The following is a 17,581-nucleotide window of genomic DNA, read 5'->3' as shown; positions in this document are numbered from 1 at the left end:
CAAGTTTCATTGTAATGTTGGCTGAATCCATATTCAGTGTTTAGAATACTATAGCAATGTAAATGAAACATATATTAGATTTCAATGACTTTTTCTTTTGTGTACAAATTTTGGGGTCCTGTCTATGTAACAATTGCCTTGTTTTATTTGCTTTTCACTCTCAAATGCTTTATCATTGGTCTAAAATACTTCCCAGTGATTTTGCATGCATCATGGGTATTGACATTTTATTTGCTGGAGAAGGTCCCTCCTAAGCCTCCTGTCCTGCTCCAGCCTGGACTTGTTCCCATGCTCTGTGTACTTCCCTCTAAGCTGAGATCACTTTTATGATCACTTTGGTGGTACCCTTTGCCTGTCCCTCATCCTGGCTCTCATATTGCCTGTACTGGGTCTTCCTTTATATTGATTTGCTCTCTAGCTTTGGAGGATGTATCCTCCAGGAGTTTCCAGGAAAAGGGGACAAAGAAAATAAACAGTTTTTGGAGACTTTGCTTGCCTATAAAATCTGTATGCTGCCCCTTGACTTACAATGGTAAGTCACAGTAAGTTGAAAACATCATCGGTCAAAAATGCATTTAATAAACACAACCTACTAAACCTCATAGCTTAGCAATACAGTACTGTGTAGGGCTTTGGCTGTTCATTCTTGTGATTATGTGACTCACTACTGGCTGTGGTAACTGCTGCCACCACTGCCCAGCATCCCTACCCCAGGAAAAGACCACACTCCAGAAAAATCAAAGTATGATATCTATTACATTGTCAGTGCTTTCGCACAAGTGTAACATCAGATAATCATAAGTTGAAACACCATAAGTCAGGGACCACTTGCACTTGAATACCCAGAAAGAGTTCTAGGTTAAATGTAGTTTTCCTTCAGTGAGGCTAATCTCCCTGTTTTCAATAGAGTGTGCTCATCTCAAATGTCCTTGGTATAGATACAGCTCAGAGATCTTGTTTTATGCTCTTCAGAGAGTGTAGCTCCTCTTTTCCTGGGTGGTTGCCCAGTTACATAAAAAGAGAGTTGATCTGAGAGGCTGAAATTTTTTTTCTCAATACTAGGGCCTGGTACATCCAAAGCAAACTTTTTACCACTGAGCTCAGAACTTGGAATTTGCATCTTTTTTTTTTTTGTACCAGGGACTGAATTTGGGTCCTTATGCTTGTGAGGCAGGCTGTCAGCCAAATTCCCAGCCTGGAATCTGGATCTTAAACTGAATTTTAACCATTTTCCTTCAGCGGCACCTGGGATTGCACATCCCAAGTACAAGTCACATCTACTCTGATATTCCTTCTGCTCTTGTTGTAATCAGTTCTCATTGGTTTGTAAGACTTTAGCAACATTTCCACCTACTTTGAAGCTTCCCAAATGATTTTTATTTTCCATTTTATCTATTATTATGAATCAAAAGCCTTAAAATAATTTTAAATAGTCTCTTTATAGTTAATTTAGAGGAGTTTTGAGGAGGAGGAGGGAATGTCCTTGTCCCTCCGGTTGACTTTTGGTTGAGAATAGCAGTTTCAGATTTTTTAAATTTTTTAACTTTTTTGCAATGGGATCCTGACTTTGAAATCTTCTGTGGAAGCTCAGCCTATAAAATATCTATAAACAGAATAGCTCCGTTTGATGAGGGTTTGTGGTTTTCCTTTCTCAGTTCTCTTCTTACCCCTGCTGTTCTATGAAGACCCCATGGAAAGCATGCTGTGTAAACCCGTGACATAGAAGTTGTGGGACATGATTTACCCTGAGAAACATTGGACATCGAGTGAAGTTTATGATGTCATGGAAGGAGCACTGACTTGTTGTTTTAGAGATCAATTTTATTGCTCCTGATTGCTCAATTCATACAAGAAAAAGAGAAAACATTATAACAGATTAGAATAAAAGTAGACTGAGAATCTTTTGGCAGACTAATGCTACAATTGTAAAAATAACTTTTTTTTTTTTTTTGGTTTTTTGAGACAGGGACTTACTGTATAGTTGAGACTGACCTTGAACTCGCAATGTAGTCCAGGTGAATTCACAGCGATCCTCCTGACTCAGCCTCCCGAGTGCTGGGATTACAGGCATGCACCACCACACCTGGCTTTGTAAAAATAACTTTAAGGCACTGTTTTTTATTTGAAAGCAAAATGTGTAAATTGAATATGAAATAATACAAACTACCCTTACACATTTTGCTAATTGAACATGCTAGGAATTTTCAAATTTACTTTCAGAAAGCTGAGATTCTACTTTATACTGGATTGCTAGTTGAACCAATGTTTTATCCTGAATTATTTACCTATTTACCTAAATTAGTTACTCAAGTTATTTACCTAACTATAAGAATGAGAAGAAGTCTACAGGGCCAGGAAAACAATATTCAGAGCTAATTCTGTAGGGAAATCATTACATTTATGCATGGCTTAGCTTAATATTTCGTCTAGCTATTAAAAACATTGTTATTTCCTTCCTCCTCCACCTTCCTCTGGCACAGACCATCAGTTACTTGATGAGACTCTGGTAGAATGTGGAAGTGCATACGCACTCAAAGTCTGAAGGAAAATGAGCAACAAGATTTGCAAGCCCTGTCAACTGGAATGTATATGGTCCAGTGCATTCTTAAAGGTAATAAAAACCAAACCAAACTGAACAAAACAGAGAAACAAACAAACAAAAAAATGAACAGAAACAAACCAAAAACCATTACTAGTACAGAGAATTAAAATGGAAGACAGTACAAATATCATTTTGCAGAATCTCCTACCTGAAATTCAGCCTCCTAATATTATTTGTTTGACAGAGGACACAGGCATCACCTTAATGACAAATTTTGCCAATCAGCACAGAAAGGAATCCATTAGCTTCATTTGCAGGGAGAGATTGCTTCAGAAAAGAAAAGAATTGACCCAAATTTTTACAAGAAACACCTGGTAGGGCTTGGGATTTGGCTCAGTGGCACCATTGCCTACCTTGTAGGTAAAAGGTCCTGAGTCTGATCCTCAGTACTGGGTTGGGTGGAGAAAGAAACACCTAGTACTTTGATTGCTAGTTCCTATCTGAAGGATATGGAAGACAACTAAAGCTATTGTCCAACTTGTGGTATATTTTGGAGGCTGGCTATGAATGGGACACAGCAAATTATGAGACAGTAAACCACTGAGAAATGCACAAATCAAGGCCTAAGGGAAGGAACCTGTTCTGCCTTCTCATAGAAGGGAATTCAGATATGAGAAGACAGATATGCTGTGGAGCTTTACACTGCACAGAAGCAGAAGTCCTGGGGAAGGGAGAATGGTTGTTGCTTCAGTGGCCATAAAATAACACGGCAGTGCTTGTGAACACATAGTGCACACTTGGTTACACAGGGCCACCATAGGGTGTGTGCACTCTGGCCTCAGCTTGATTGCCAGTGACATCATGAAGTTGGCCATTCACCAAGGGATTTCGAGAAAAGTCAAACTGTTGTGAAACACGCAGAAACCATTCATCTTTTCTTCTCCAGGAAGTAGCGGGGGGCGGGGATTGTGCAAAGAACTGAGTCAAATAAGACACTGGAGCTGGCTATAAATTGTGGATCAGATTAGATTATCTGTGCTTTGATAATCTGTTGAAAGTTTACTAGAAAACAGAGTAGCTCTTTCATCAAAAGCTGTACTTGAGCATCACCTGAGATCTCTCCTCCACATGTGCACTCTATTTCTTGTAAGCTTTTCACATATAGACCCTCACCTGTTGAATATTGAGTGATGCTAAATGAAGTTGGCATCAAGGTTGCTCCTGTGGGTTGTCAGGGAGGACCCTGACCTCAGGATCTCTGACATTTGAATGGAGGATTCCTTGTCTTTTCTGTCCACACCTCTGCTTGATGGGACCCTGCTTCTTCCACTTCTTTTTTGTTTTTCTTTTTTTTCTCATGTGCATGTGCTTTTTTTTTTTTAAAGCCTACCTCAGTTGGACTCTTGCTCATGACTCCTGGAGCCTGGTTGGTTGATCTGTACCAATGTCACTTTGTGTGGTTGGTGACAGCACCGTGTGGTTGTTGGTGAAGGCAAGATGCTATATGTGGAGTCACTTTATGAAGGGCAAGGCTGTGGAAAGTTGGATGTTACTGTCTTAATATTGCTATAGGACAGGGATCATACTACATGGGGCAGGCCTTCTTTGGGCCGGCTTGGATCTGAGCACCTCCTCTTGACATGCCACCAACACTTGCTTCCCTGGCCCCTCCTGGGATATACTTTCTAGGACATTTTTCCTTCTCTGTCTTCTCTTTTTCCTCATATTTATCTATCTACTCTCTCTTGTCTCCACAGAGCATGCTTAGGCTCTGATTTGCCAAAAATATTGGAGTTAAGGAATTCATGGCTGACAGATTTGATGTGAAGAAGGGAGTTCACATTTTAGATATTAATAATTTTAGGTGGAGACACCATGAACTCCAACACAGAGCCAGACAGTAGAATTTTTGGCAGTATGAGATGTCATTGGTAAGGGAGACTTTTCCTAAGAATACCAAGCCTTGTGTATACATCATGATGAGACCTTATCCCACTTATTCAGGAGGTGAGCCTTAATATGGTGTCTAGAGGCTGATAAATAAGCTATCTGCTGAGGACATGAAAGGTCAGGGAAGTTTTACGTTTTGGGGAGAGAAATAAGGGAATCAGCATGTTTGAGGAAAAGTTAGGACATTTAAGAAACAAGTACAAACAGAAAATAACTATATGAAAAAAATGTTCAACATCACTGGTCATGCAAAATGTTATTAAAACAATGGTGAGATTCCATCTAACTCCTGAAAGAATAGCTATTATCAAGGAATCAACAAATGCTGGTGAGGGTGTGGGGAAAAAGGAACCTTTCTGCATGGTTAGTGGGAGTGTAAATTCGTACAACAAATATAGAAATCAGTATGGAAATTCCTCAAAAAATTAAAATTAGGGGTTATATTTGACTCCACTAGTCCCCTTTAGGTATCTTCCCAAAAGAGTTAAAAGCCTTATACCACAAGGATATATGCACACCCCCACCTTTTTTTTTTTTTTTAACTTGGGACCTTGCACTTTCAAGGCAGGTGGCAGAACCACTGAGCTAAATCCCCAGCCCTGCACATCCGTGTTTATAGCAGCACAATTTATAACAGATAAATCTTAGAAAAAACCCAAGTGAATGGATAAAGAAAATGTGGTATTTATATGTAGTGGAGGTTACTCTGCCATAAAGAAGCATGAACTTAGACATATTTAGAGAAATGGTTGCACCTTGAGGCCATAATTTTAGGTGAAATAAATCAGACACACAAATTTAAATATTATATTGTTCCTCTTGTGTGAGAATCCCAAAGGGTAAACAAGGACCAAAATGGAGAACAGACATTGGAAATTAGGAAAAACTTGCTCAAATGGGAAGGGAACAAGAGAGGGAGGAAAAGGAAGAGAAGGAAGGGAAAAGGATAAAAAAGAGAATGGAAGGAAAAAATGCAAACAGAGCTCTGTAAATGGGAGAGGAAGGATTGAAGGGAGAGGAATGGGGAAACAAAGAAGAATTAAGATATGTACAGGTACAAATTCTCTTTGATAAATGTGATCATTATGTATGGCAAGCATGTACTAATAAAAAAGAAACTGTGCAGAACATGGGTATTTTCAGTCACCCATGGAACCTGTATCTGCTAATATTTCCCTGCACCTGGCTCTGATGCAGAACAGACCAATATAAGGTTACCCAAAGAGAGACAGGTATCACGGAGCTGGACGTGATTTACATGCCAATGAGATCGCAGTTATTCTCATTTCAAATTCTGGGGTACTGGGGCCATGCAGATGGCTGGGCTTTTGCATAAATCCAGAGAGAGGGGTTACAGAGTCTCTAGTGCCAACTGGGTGATTTGTCTGGAGATTCTGTTTTCCCTGTGGGTGTGGCCCAGTGCCTTGGAGTAGGAGCTAATCTGGACAGGTCCTTTCCCCTCCCACATTGTTCTTTATGGTCGTGTCTTCTCTGGGGCCACTGGCTGCTGTGTTACAGAATGATTTCATGGTTGCCGTGCTGGGTAGGGAGTGATTACCATGTGGGACTCTGCCTGCAGCCGACATGATTGTGGCCTGCCTTGCCAATTCCCAGCTCTGCCTGCATGGGATAAGCATCCTGAACAACTTCCTGAACTTCTTTACTTTTTACTACAAAGCTAACTGTCTTGGCACTCTCTGGGACTTTGTCAACACTCTCACTTTCTGGCTTACTGCCTGGCTTTCTGTCTTCTACTGTGTGACAATCCCCACCTTTTCCCACCCAGTCTTCCTCTGGCTAAAGTAGATTTCTCAGGCAGTGCCTAGGCTTCTTCTGAGATCCTTGCTCTTCAGTGGCCTGTCAGTCATTTCGTCACCCACAGGGAATACAGTAGCCATTCAGACAATCATCTCCAAGAGTTCCCATGGAAACCACACCCCTTCTCAGAGCATTATGCATTTCTGTCAGTGGTACTTTTTCCGGCATTCAGCGGTTATGTGCTTCACTCCCATTCTTCTGTTCCCGGTGTCCAACATCTTGCTCATGTTCTCCCTGTACCAGCATGTGGAGCAGATGCGGGGCTGCATGCCTGGGCCTCATGATCCCAGCACCGAGGCTTACACCATGGCTCTGAAGTCACTCACTTTCCTCTTTATCTTCTATATACTGCATGTCCTGTCCCTGATCATTCTGTGATGCGACTCGTAGCCATCTGGAGTTACTGGTACTGGGTCAAGGAAATGGCAGCTTTTGGAAACCTCTTCTTGCAGTCAATTGTCCTGAGGTTAAGAATCACCAAGCTTAGAAAGGTCTTAAAGATGAGATTTTAGGACCTATGTGCTGCCTGTTTATAAGAATTTGAAGGCCCCGGGCAAAGGGTGGTTCCACTTTTAAGTGATCAGCATCGATAACCAGAACTGTGATAACTAATCTCATGCATAGCAAGAATTGTTAAGGTTTGGGTGCTTTCTCTCTTTTCATTTCTTTCTTTTTTTTCCCCTCCACTTCTTCCATGACCCACAAACTCTTTTTCCATCTCTCTGTGTTCCTATTGTCCTCTGCACTGCTGCTAGTCTCTGGTCTGTGTCTCACATTTCCTTGGCCCCATCTCCTCGCAGGCCTCTCTGATTCGATACTCAAGCAACCCTAATAATATTCTTCAAATATCAGTTCGATGTGGACCTGTAACCATCATCAATTGTCTCTCGGGAAGCTAAGGTTGGTGCTTATCAGTGGCACAGATTCCCCAGTGCCTCTCCTCACTTACCACCCTGGTCCAAACTCAGTCTCTGAGCAGACCAGTCCCTTCCATCTTCCTGCAAAGTCCTTCCCTCCCACCTTTGTTCTTTGGACCACCAAAAAGAACTACAACTTCTCTATTCTCCCTCCCTCCCTTCTGCCTTCCTTCCTCCTTTCCTTCCTTCTTTCCTTTCTCTGCCCATCTTTGCCACTTTTGTGCCCTGTTTAAGACTGATTCCACCCATGGAGGTTTTTCAGTTTGGTCCCAAGGAAGGTTGAGTCCACATGAGAGTTTTGTTCCACTGAGATCTCATCCATGACTTCACATGCTTCCCACATGCTGAGTTAAAAGGAGTTGTCTGCTGTGGAAGTGTTTTTAGGTTTAGGCTTACAGAAGGTAGACAGAACACAAAGGAGATTCCCCACATTCTGAATGTTGATTTCCTACCCTTCCAGTGTGCATACCCATGAAGTGGCAGCTGGTTGCTCTTCACCAGGATGGTGGTTTCCACACTGGAGCTTGTGCAGGATGAACCACTGGCATTAGGAAGAAAAACATGGCAACTTTAATTTCCATTTGGTTTAATATTCAGCTTCCTATTTCTGTGTGTATTTTATCTGTATAGAATGTATCAGTAACATAGTACATTCCTATACTATAATTAAATAAATATGTATATGCCAGTAACTTAATCAGCTTAGGCTGCTGAATCTTATAGACTAAGAGACTTATTTATTTATTCCTCACAGTTTAGAGCCTGAATCTCAGGGTGGCGGCACTATTAGCTTCTGGTGAAGGACCTATTTCCTTCTGTTAGAAGACAAATATCTTCTTGCTGTGCCCATGTATGGCAAAGAGATATATGTTTTGGGTTTCTTCTTATAAGGGCATTAATCCCACTCGTGAAGGCTCCACTCTACTTTTTTAAAAAAATTATTTTTGAGACAGAGTCTCACTATGTAGGTGGAGACAGACCTGGAACTCACTATGTAGCCCAGGCTGGTCTAGAATTCACAGCGATCCTCCTGCCTCAGCCTCTCAAGTGCTGGGATTATAGGCATGTGCCACCATGCCCCGGCTTTCTTTTGAGCTAGTTACCTCGCCAAGGCCTCATTCTCCAAATACTGTGTCCATGAATTAAGGCTTCAACATAATGGACTTTTGGAGAACATGATTATTCAGACCATAGAGTTTACAATAAGAAAGTAAAATAAAGGTAGATAATAGGAAGTAGGGAGATAGATTTTTCTTGAAGGGGAAGAGGATGAGGAAATGGAAGGAGGAGGAAGTAGGGGATGGTAAAGGGATGAAAAGGGGAATTGAGATGTGTTATATGCATGTATCAACTCCACACAAGGAATGTAAATATTACGTATTGCAAACATGTACACAAAAGGGAAGGAGATCAGGAGATGGAAGGAGTGGAAAGGGAGGGAAGGGAAAGGGGATACAAAAGAAATTAAGATGCATGATGAATTGATGTAACAATCTCCCATAAAAATATATACATTTTTTACTACAAAAATGTACTAACAAAAAAAAATTCCAAAAAAAAAAAAAAAAAAAAAAGTACGGAGGCCAATAGTCAAAAGGGATTGAGAAAAAGACCAGATACGGTCAAATGAGGTTTAATATGTAACAGGACAGAGCAGAGAGTGCAGTGAATTTCAAATAAATGATTGCATTTATGTTTTAATAGTAGCTTGAGTCCAAGCTAGAGCAAGAGGAGAAAGGAATGACTAGCGATGAGATAACAAGATAATGAGGTTTTTTTTCTTGGAAAGAGAAAAGTGAAGCTTTATTAATTTTTCAGACATTTTCAGTCACAGAACTTTATTTTTTAAACCAACTGTAAGTATCCAATGATTAAAGTTCAAAAACAAAAACAAAATAAAAGTGGATCCTAGACACCCATAGCTGGCTCTATCCTGTTCATTCTAGTAGCTGAAGAGGAATTCTACTGAATGTTAAACAAAGTGTGACTCTGGACTCAAGAAAGGGCCTTGTTATGGTGTTGGCCAGCCTTGAAGAAGCTGCCTGTGGCTTTCCCATTTAATGAGGGTCTGGTCTTAATTCTCAATGCATTCCTTTTCCTAAAGGAAAAAACTAGTAAAAAAATATTTATAGGAATGGTACATCATCTAGTAATCCTTACTATCATCTTAGAAAGTCTTATGAAATAAAAATGTGGACTATCTACCGGTGTAGTTCCTCTGAATAAATTATTGAAGGATGAATACCTTAAACTTTTTCTCCACTTGTTACTCTCCTGTCTCAGAAACCAAGAAAACAGCCACTGGTTACTAGTTTGATGACTAGTTCAAACAGGACTAGCAGGAAAGCTAACCCCTATGGCATATGACACAAGCACTTATTCATCCTTCAGTATTATCTGCACCAAGATAAATTTACACAAATTCTATTGCCTAGCCTTGGAAATATCTGAAAAATCAGGAGAAAAAGAGAGAAATCAGCACCCGTAACACAATTCATCTCGTCCTAGCCACCATGTAGGAAAAACTTTATTTTTTGACTTGTTTCACTTTTTCTTGGTCATCCACTTTCTTAATGGCTATCTGGATGGCCTCTTGCCCTGCCCCCAGGAACTGGTGAGACCCAGCACCAGGCAGATTCCACTCCTGATAAGAAGCACAGAGGACAGAGAGGAGAGGCAGGAGAGAGAGAGAGAGAGAGAGAGAGAGAGAGAGAGAGAGAGAGAGAGAGAGATCTGTGTCCATACTTAATTTTATAGACCCCCAGGGCCTATGAATTGTCCAATGTAGAGAACCCTTCTTATCATCATTATCAATACAAAGATTTTTATGTTTGCAGCACCACGAATGAGTTGATGGCTTTTTACAGAGGGTGACACTAAACAAGTGGGACAGACTCTTGTTGCTTGATTCTCAAGCCATCTATGGGTTCAATGGAGGCAGTGAAGGCAGAAGCATTCGGGTCTAAGCTCCACTGCTCCTCCCCAGCTAGGAAGCATTTAGAAGCCAGGCTGTCTGGCCCTGGGCAGAGCTGCAACACTGTGTTGAAGGTCTTTGGGTGGCAGCATGGGGTGCTACTCATGACCCAACATGTTTGTTCAACCCTTTGAGTTACCTTAAGTCTATTTGGCTTGTATCAGGGCTTCTTCATCTGTGGATGTTCTGAATCTCCTTTCCTGAACTCTGGCTCATAACTACCAAAAATGCTTGGTGGCTCCATCTTGACTCTACAGATATGTTCAGTATCTCCACCTACAAAGATAAAATCCAGTCTCTTATTCTAACTGTCTAGGAATTCTGTGATCTTTCTTCAGCCTACATTTTCTGCCCAATATATAACCAGTCCCTTAGGTGAATCCTCTGAGGTACCCAAGCTTACATATCTAACCATTCTTGACATAATCACATTTCCATCCATTTTACTGATGCTTTGTCCCCTTCCAACACCAAAACATCATCTTTCTTATTCTGCACTGTTGAAGCTTCTGCTGCCACTGAATTATTCTAAGAACTCTTGAGATGGGAAAGAATGATACATAATGTTTAAAATCACAGCATATGAGTCACTTTAAAAAAAAAGTATTTCTCTCTCTCTCTTTTTTTTTTTTGGTACCGGCGATCAAACATGGGACCTTGTGCTTGCAAGGCAGGCAATGGAACCACTGAGCTAAATCCCCAGCCCTAAAAAGTATTTCTATAGAGTACTGAGTTGAGAATTTTCCATTTGATTTATTGTGTTTCTATCCTATTACCCTTATGATTTTATATTATAAAAACTACAGCAAATTAAAAATTCTCAAACTTGTCTTCTTCCTAGGAAGATAAATTTAACTATAAGAAAACAAAATGCCACAAGCAACAAATACAAACAGCAGCAAAAAATTACTGTAGAGTACATTACATATTTACACTTCATTGACTGCCTTTTTGAATTAATCCACACATAGCATATGCTCAGGGAGTATTTGTGGTATATGACTAGGCTTGTAATTACATTGGGGGCAGATATTTTGTTCATTCTTATAGCCCAAATATTTTTCATAGAATTATTATACATAGGAGATACTTAAAAATTGATATGAGAATTTAGGGCTAACTACACAGCTTTCTAGTCTTACCAGTCCCTGAAGGTGTAGGATGTACAAGTTTTCCATATTGTGGGTTTCTGGCTGGCAAGACTTTCAGAGTTAGAAGCCTATGATTTGTCTGAGTCCTTCAAGTTCCAAGGTCAGCCAGAGAATCCAGGCCAAGGAAGAGGGCAGTTGGGAACTTTGCTCCCTAGAAATTTTAATTTTCACAAGAAAGCAGAGTGAGTACCGTTGTTCATTTTTTCCCTTTTCCTCAGAAACAGAATGTCCACTATAGCTGGCCTCTGTGTTGGAGAAACAGCTCTACCTGGAAGTGGATGGGGAGCAGAAAGAGATGCTGAATATGCTACATCCTGTTGTCTCTTTGTGGGATACTCTGCATGGACCTGGAAGGGCATGGTGTTGTCCAGGAGATGGGGTACCATAAAAACTCCCTCATTTTCATGTTGCTTGATCCTAGGGCTTTTGCACTGAGTCACACATTCAGCCTTGTCTATTTTTAATTTTTGATGCAGGGTTTTACTAAATTGCTATGCTGCCCAGATTGGGCTTGAACTGTTAATCCTCCTCAGCCTCTGACTGCTGAGATTATAGGTGTGCGCCACCACACCTGGCCAGAATTATTTCTATGCACCTAGATTTATAGTTTCTAAAATTCTCTCATATATTTATTATCACATTTATTTGTGATTTATGTCTTAATAGGTGAGGAAAGAAGAGTTTAGGGGATCAAATGACTACCTGTGAATCATAGCTTTTTTTTTTTTGGCAGTTGCATCTCTTTTTTTTTCAATTTTTTAATTCATTATCAGTACATGTTAGGCATACGATATGATGACATTCACCGTGGGATCTTGTACCTTTGCATGGTGTATCTTGCTTCTTATTTTTTCCTGATTTCCCTGCCCTCCTTCACACCCTCCACCCCTCCCTATTTATAAAGACTTTGTTTCTACTTTTTCCTTTTCTCATATTTATCCCTTTCCCTTCTGTACTTTCTCCTAATCCTCCCATTTCCCCTTTCCTTTTGCACCTTTTCTTCCTATTTTGCATTATCTGTTATACATTTTGATTCTTATTTACACTTTCAGTTTCTCACACCAGATAAACTATTTGGTATTTACACATGTGTGTCCTGTTTATTTTACTTAAGAGCATGGCCTCTCTTAATTGTGACAAGACACAACTTCCTGAGTCCAGCTAACAATGAAGAACATAGGGTGTCAAATATGATACCGGAATCAGTTTGGTTCTTGGTCTTCCTTTGTGATTTTATGTGGGAGCCTTACTCTATAAATTGGGGCCTCATTTCTTTAATCTGTGAAACTATCTGTCATGTCTTCTTGTAATCTAAACTCTGAGATTCCAAGACAATCCCAAGACTCAGGATAGATGCTTTTATATCTCGTAGATAGGTACACGGAGGCACAGAGGGGCTCAGTGCCACACCGAAGAACACATTGTGAGGGCTGGGGTTCACACTGAAGCCTGTCTGGCTCATAGGTCAGGGCTTTTTCTGCCACATCCCATGCATCTTATGGCTATCTCAGTGTGGGCTTCTCTGTGGGATCCCACTTTAAAAGTCACTATTATAAAATACTCTTTACATTTTTGGAAAAAATTTGCTTACTTCATTATATAGAATTGTCTTTTATGTTCTGTTCTTGATGATGGGCCTTCAGGTAATAGAATTGGAGTTAACCTTTTTCAGTAGAGGTTTTGCTCATTTGTCTCTCTGTGTAAGGGGCATTGTCATAGTGCCTACTTCCCAGGGTCGTTGTGAGAATTAAACACTAGAAGAGCACTCAGAACCAATATGTAGAACATAATCATTCCCTGCTGCCTTCGTGGATATGAGCTTTAACCTCACTGGAAAGTATGGATTTCATTTCTGAGTTGCTCCAGGTGTGTGGCCCTGTCTTAGGTATCAGCTTAGAGAAGTAGAACCTCCTATGTAAGGGACACCACATGAAGAGCATGATATGTTATCCACACCAGTGTTGACAATGGGCAGGGAATAGGCAGGAGAGCAGGCAAATGCACAGGCAGGTGGGGGGCTTTGGAAACTTAGCCTGGACAATATTTGCATCTATCCTGAAGAGAGGAAACCTTCTCTCCCCTCTCAGAGAGCCAACATTGTCTACTCGGGCTTAGCACTGTACTTGGGGCCACTGAAGGGACAAAATCATAAAGGACCCTCCAGAGAAGCCCAACAGAAATGGTTCTTGACAACTTGAGATCCATCTTGTGCATGACAGAAATGAGTGGAGATCACATGGCTTCAGGAGACTCGGTGATTGACAAGGAAGTTCTCATCCTCATTATCATTTTATTCCTTTTGTGCCTGGTGGCTGTGATGGGCAATGGCTTTATCGTTGCAGCACTGGGCATGAAGTGGTTGCTGCGGAGAACACTGTCACCTTATAATAAGTTATTGGTCAGCCTAGGGGCCTATCGCTTCTGTCTTCAGTGGGTGGTGATAGGTAAGAGTATTTATAATGTCCTGCATCCAACAGCTCACCCGTATGACCCCATAATGCAGTTCCTAAGCTTCCTTTGGGATTTCTTGAACTCTGCCACCTTTTGGTCCTGCACTTGGCTTGGTTTCTTTTATTGTATAAAAATTGCAAACTTCACCAACTCTGTCTTCTTCTGGCTAAAGTGCAAGGTGTCTGGGTGGGTACCATGGTTGCTGCTTAGCTGTGTGGGCTTCTCTGGCTTGAACAGCATCCTATTTTTCATAGGCAATCGGATACTATATCAGAACCATCTAAGGAACAATTGTCAATATTGGAATGTCACTGGGAGCAGCATGAGGTCATTCGAAATATTCTACATTTTATCTCTAAAACTGATTACTTTTTCAATCCCTGTTGTACTCTTTCTCATTTTCATGGCTCTTCTCCTCATTTCCCTGGGAAGACACATGAAGAAGACCTTGTTGAGCCTCTCAGGATTTCAAGACCCCCCTATTCAGGCCCACATCAGAGCTCTTGTGGTTATTATCTCTTTTGTTGCCCTCTTGACTTCCTGTTTTCTGGCCCTGGTGCTTAGTTCTGGGACTAGATTTCCACTTCAGGAGGCTAAGCACTGGGTGTGGCAGGTGGCATCGCATCTATGCATAGCAGTCCACTCCACCCTTCTGGTCTACAGCAACCCCAAGTTGAGGGCCATGTTGGACCGAGGCTGCTCTTCAAGGTGTGGGGCATGCTGAGCTGCAGCTGATGAAAATCCTCCATGCCAATGGTGCAGCAAGACAGAACTTCTTGCTTTGCCACATGCAATGGTTCTTCTCCCTCTTTGTTTGCTACATGTAGAGACTATAAGAATAATTTCAGCAGAATGAGATTCAAGGTAATGACTGTGGTCCTGAAATGCGAACTGGTGTCACTGATATTTGCCATGTTCCCCGTGGGACTTGCTATGTTTAAGGCACTGGGCAACTTCCAGTTTTCCTGTATTTGACCCCTTGGTGTGTAAAACTGTCCTGGGAATTGGCTGCAAGGATCTGGACACATCATACAATATTTTGGGTGCTGGTTAGACCGGAGAAAGTTTTGGAGCTTCCGTTTTCCTCTGGCTGTGACTTGTGGATTACCTTTCCTTTTTCACTGCTTCACAGTGTTCCCAACAGCTGCTGGGGTGAAAATCTTTCTCCCACTGATTTCATGAGTTCCTGGTGTCTGAGTTCCCCACAGAGAGCATGGTGTAATGTGTGCACGCAGGCTACAGGATGTGCAATCTTGCATGCGTATGTCCTCAGGTGACCTTCTGAGGCCCATTCTTGAGAGCCAGGGAATCTAGCATTTATATATTTTTGATGTTCTCTGCACTGGCCTAGTTTATTAGTCTGCTCTATAACTGTTAAAGTTTGTGGGTTCAGATGAAACTTCTTGGTTGATGTGGATAAATTCATCTGCCTTTATCTGAATCTAAAGATTTAAGAATAAAAAATCTGGTTCAGTAAATAGAGTGTAGACTGCTTTTCTGCTTTTCACAGATCTTCTTAAGCCTTCCTGAAGCTGTTATCCCTTGAACCATTCAAACTGAGGACCTCAACTTCCCTCTCATCTCTTTAACGCCCCTCAGCCATGGTTCCTATTTGTCACCACTCCTGTTACCCTCTGTAGCAGAGGGCAGACTCTTGCTTTCAGCTTTCGAGGTTCAACTCTGTGCTCCCAGCCCACTCTCTCCCATCTCCATCTCCTTTCTGTCCTTGCAGCTCAGCTCCTCCTCTGCACACAGCTTCATTCTTTCCCTTGTGATTGCCCTTCCCTTCTTCAACAAATGTTCCTCTAAGATTTTTTCTTGAAAAAAAAAAAGATCCCTTGTCTGACTTCTACCTCAGAGGCCCACGCACGCCTGCATCCCTTGCAGAGTCCTCCTGTGGCTCCCGCTCCCTGTCATCCTCCTCTGTGCTGCCTTCTGCCAAAATGTGTTTCTACATAGATACGTGGGATTTTGCAGTCATTAAATGTGATTATCACCGACTGCCTGCTCCGGTATCTTTCAGATATTTGCCCCTCTTGCTGAAAAATGTCTTAAAAACAATTAAAATGTACATTTTACAAAAGATCTGTTTAATTTATGCAGGAGATTTTTATAAAAGGACTACACATATCACCATTCATTGCCTGTTCCCATGTCACCCTGAAGGTCATTCTTCTTTTGGCCTCGGTGACTCTGCCCTGGGTCCTCCTCCTGCTCTGGCCACTCTTTGTGCTTCTCTCACTACTTATTCACTCTCCTGAGCCTCTGTTCTTTCCATAGCCATCCTCTTCTTCCTTTGAGATTATATCCAATCCTATTCCTGTGCTTTTGTCTACTCACATAGTTTCAATAATTTCCTCCAAGTAAATAATCAGCGAAATCCTAGACCTTCCTCTAAACTCTAAACCTATGTTTTGTTCCATTTACTTGACATTATTAATCTGATCTCTTAGCAAGCTCAGCACTTATTTCATTTCCTCTTCCTCCTGCTCTTTTGCTTCCTTCTTCTCTTTTACTTCCTCTTCCTTTCTCTTCTCTTGTGTCCCTATTGGCCCCCTCCACTATTAGTTTGAACCTATTTTTCTATTACTTATATGAAATAAAGCAGGCTTATGAGAACTGAGTTAATTTTTGCTCTCTACTGTCTGTTGAGTCCTGGTTAATACTCCACAATCTGCTCCATTATCTGTCCCTAATGTAATGATACTGAGAGGAACCCGACCTCTAAGAAGTGGGATGTAGTGGAAGGTGATTAGGTCCTGGGGGTGAAAAGATTCTTTGGAATCTTGGAAAAGATCAATGCAATTCTCACAGGACTGGGTTAGCTTTTGTAAGAGTAGGTTGTCACAAAATGAGGCTTCCCCAAGTGCTGGGCACCTTCTGCACGTGGCCATTTCTGCACGTGGGTCCTTGCCAGACATGGTGCCCTGATGCTTGGATTTTCCAGTCACCAGATTTGCAAGATAAGTAAACTCTTTGTAAATGCCAGGCCTTAGTTATTTTGTAAGAGTAACACAAAATGGACCAAGACAATGACCATTACTAGGTTAAACTCCTGAAGGTATGTCTCATCATTTCTATTGTACTCTAATCACCTTTTAGTGCCAATTTAATGAAAAACTGGCTCCTAGACTTGGCATCCAAAGACTTCTACAATCTGATTAAAGTTTTATCTTTCCCTGTCTCCATTCTAATGCAATTCTATGTTTCACTGAATTTGGATTTTCTTAATATGAGCATGCCTGGAGTTTTTCTCACATTCTGAAAAATGTTCTCTTATCCTTAGATGTACCTGTCAAAATCTGATTTATCTTTTTTCCCCCCTACATTTAACTTTTAAAGGTTAATTCACATGGTCTCTCTTCAGTGTAGCTTTTTTGGAATGATCCCTAACTTTACTCTTTTGCATGTTTAAGGACACATATGTTGAGGTTCCCCAGCCGTGACCTGAATCTTGCCTTGTGGTGCTGTTATTTGCAAAACGTGCCCTCTCCTCCCTAGGAGATGTTTAATTTCCCAACAGTATGGGCTGACTCATACTCTTCCACAAATCCTCTGCAGCACGTACAAGTACTTGCTAAACTGAAAAGACTGACTGTTGCACCTAGAATCCAGCTGTAAGCATGTAGACCTGTGTCTGTATATTCATCTCTTGGATGCCCACTCTATTTTTAATACCTTCACTGTGTGGTCAGCTTTCTTCTTCTTCCTGTTCTTCCTGTTCTTCCTGTTCTTCCTCTTCCTCTTCCTCTTCCTCTTCCTCTTCCTCTTTCTCTTT

The 17,581-nt window shown here is 41.2% G+C and overlaps 2 protein-coding genes across 2 annotated transcripts; both read left to right on the top strand.

The window, feature by feature from the left end:
* The first annotated feature begins 4,464 nt into the window (after positions 1-4,464).
* On the top strand, positions 4,465-6,822 carry LOC104862075 (taste receptor type 2 member 143-like). Its single transcript, XM_010623790.2, is given in 3 exon segments — positions 4,465-4,473; positions 5,942-6,677; positions 6,680-6,822. Coding segments are annotated over 3 exon segments (888 nt in total).
* Positions 6,823-13,573: 6,751 nt separating this feature from the next.
* Positions 13,574-14,527, top strand: Tas2r60 (taste 2 receptor member 60). Its single transcript, XM_010623789.1, has one exon. It carries the CDS (start codon positions 13,574-13,576, stop codon positions 14,525-14,527), a length of 954 nt encoding a protein of 317 aa, XP_010622091.1.
* Positions 14,528-17,581: the final 3,054 nt, after the last annotated feature.

This window comes from Fukomys damarensis, unplaced genomic scaffold (assembly GCF_012274545.1).
Source record: "Fukomys damarensis isolate Sample0158 unplaced genomic scaffold, DMR_v1.0_HiC HiC_scaffold_16, whole genome shotgun sequence".
In the NCBI taxonomy this organism is placed as follows: domain Eukaryota; kingdom Metazoa; phylum Chordata; class Mammalia; order Rodentia; family Bathyergidae; genus Fukomys; species Fukomys damarensis.
The sequence above is the reverse complement of the archived record's forward strand: the minus strand, read 5'-3'. Positions and strand labels throughout refer to the sequence as shown.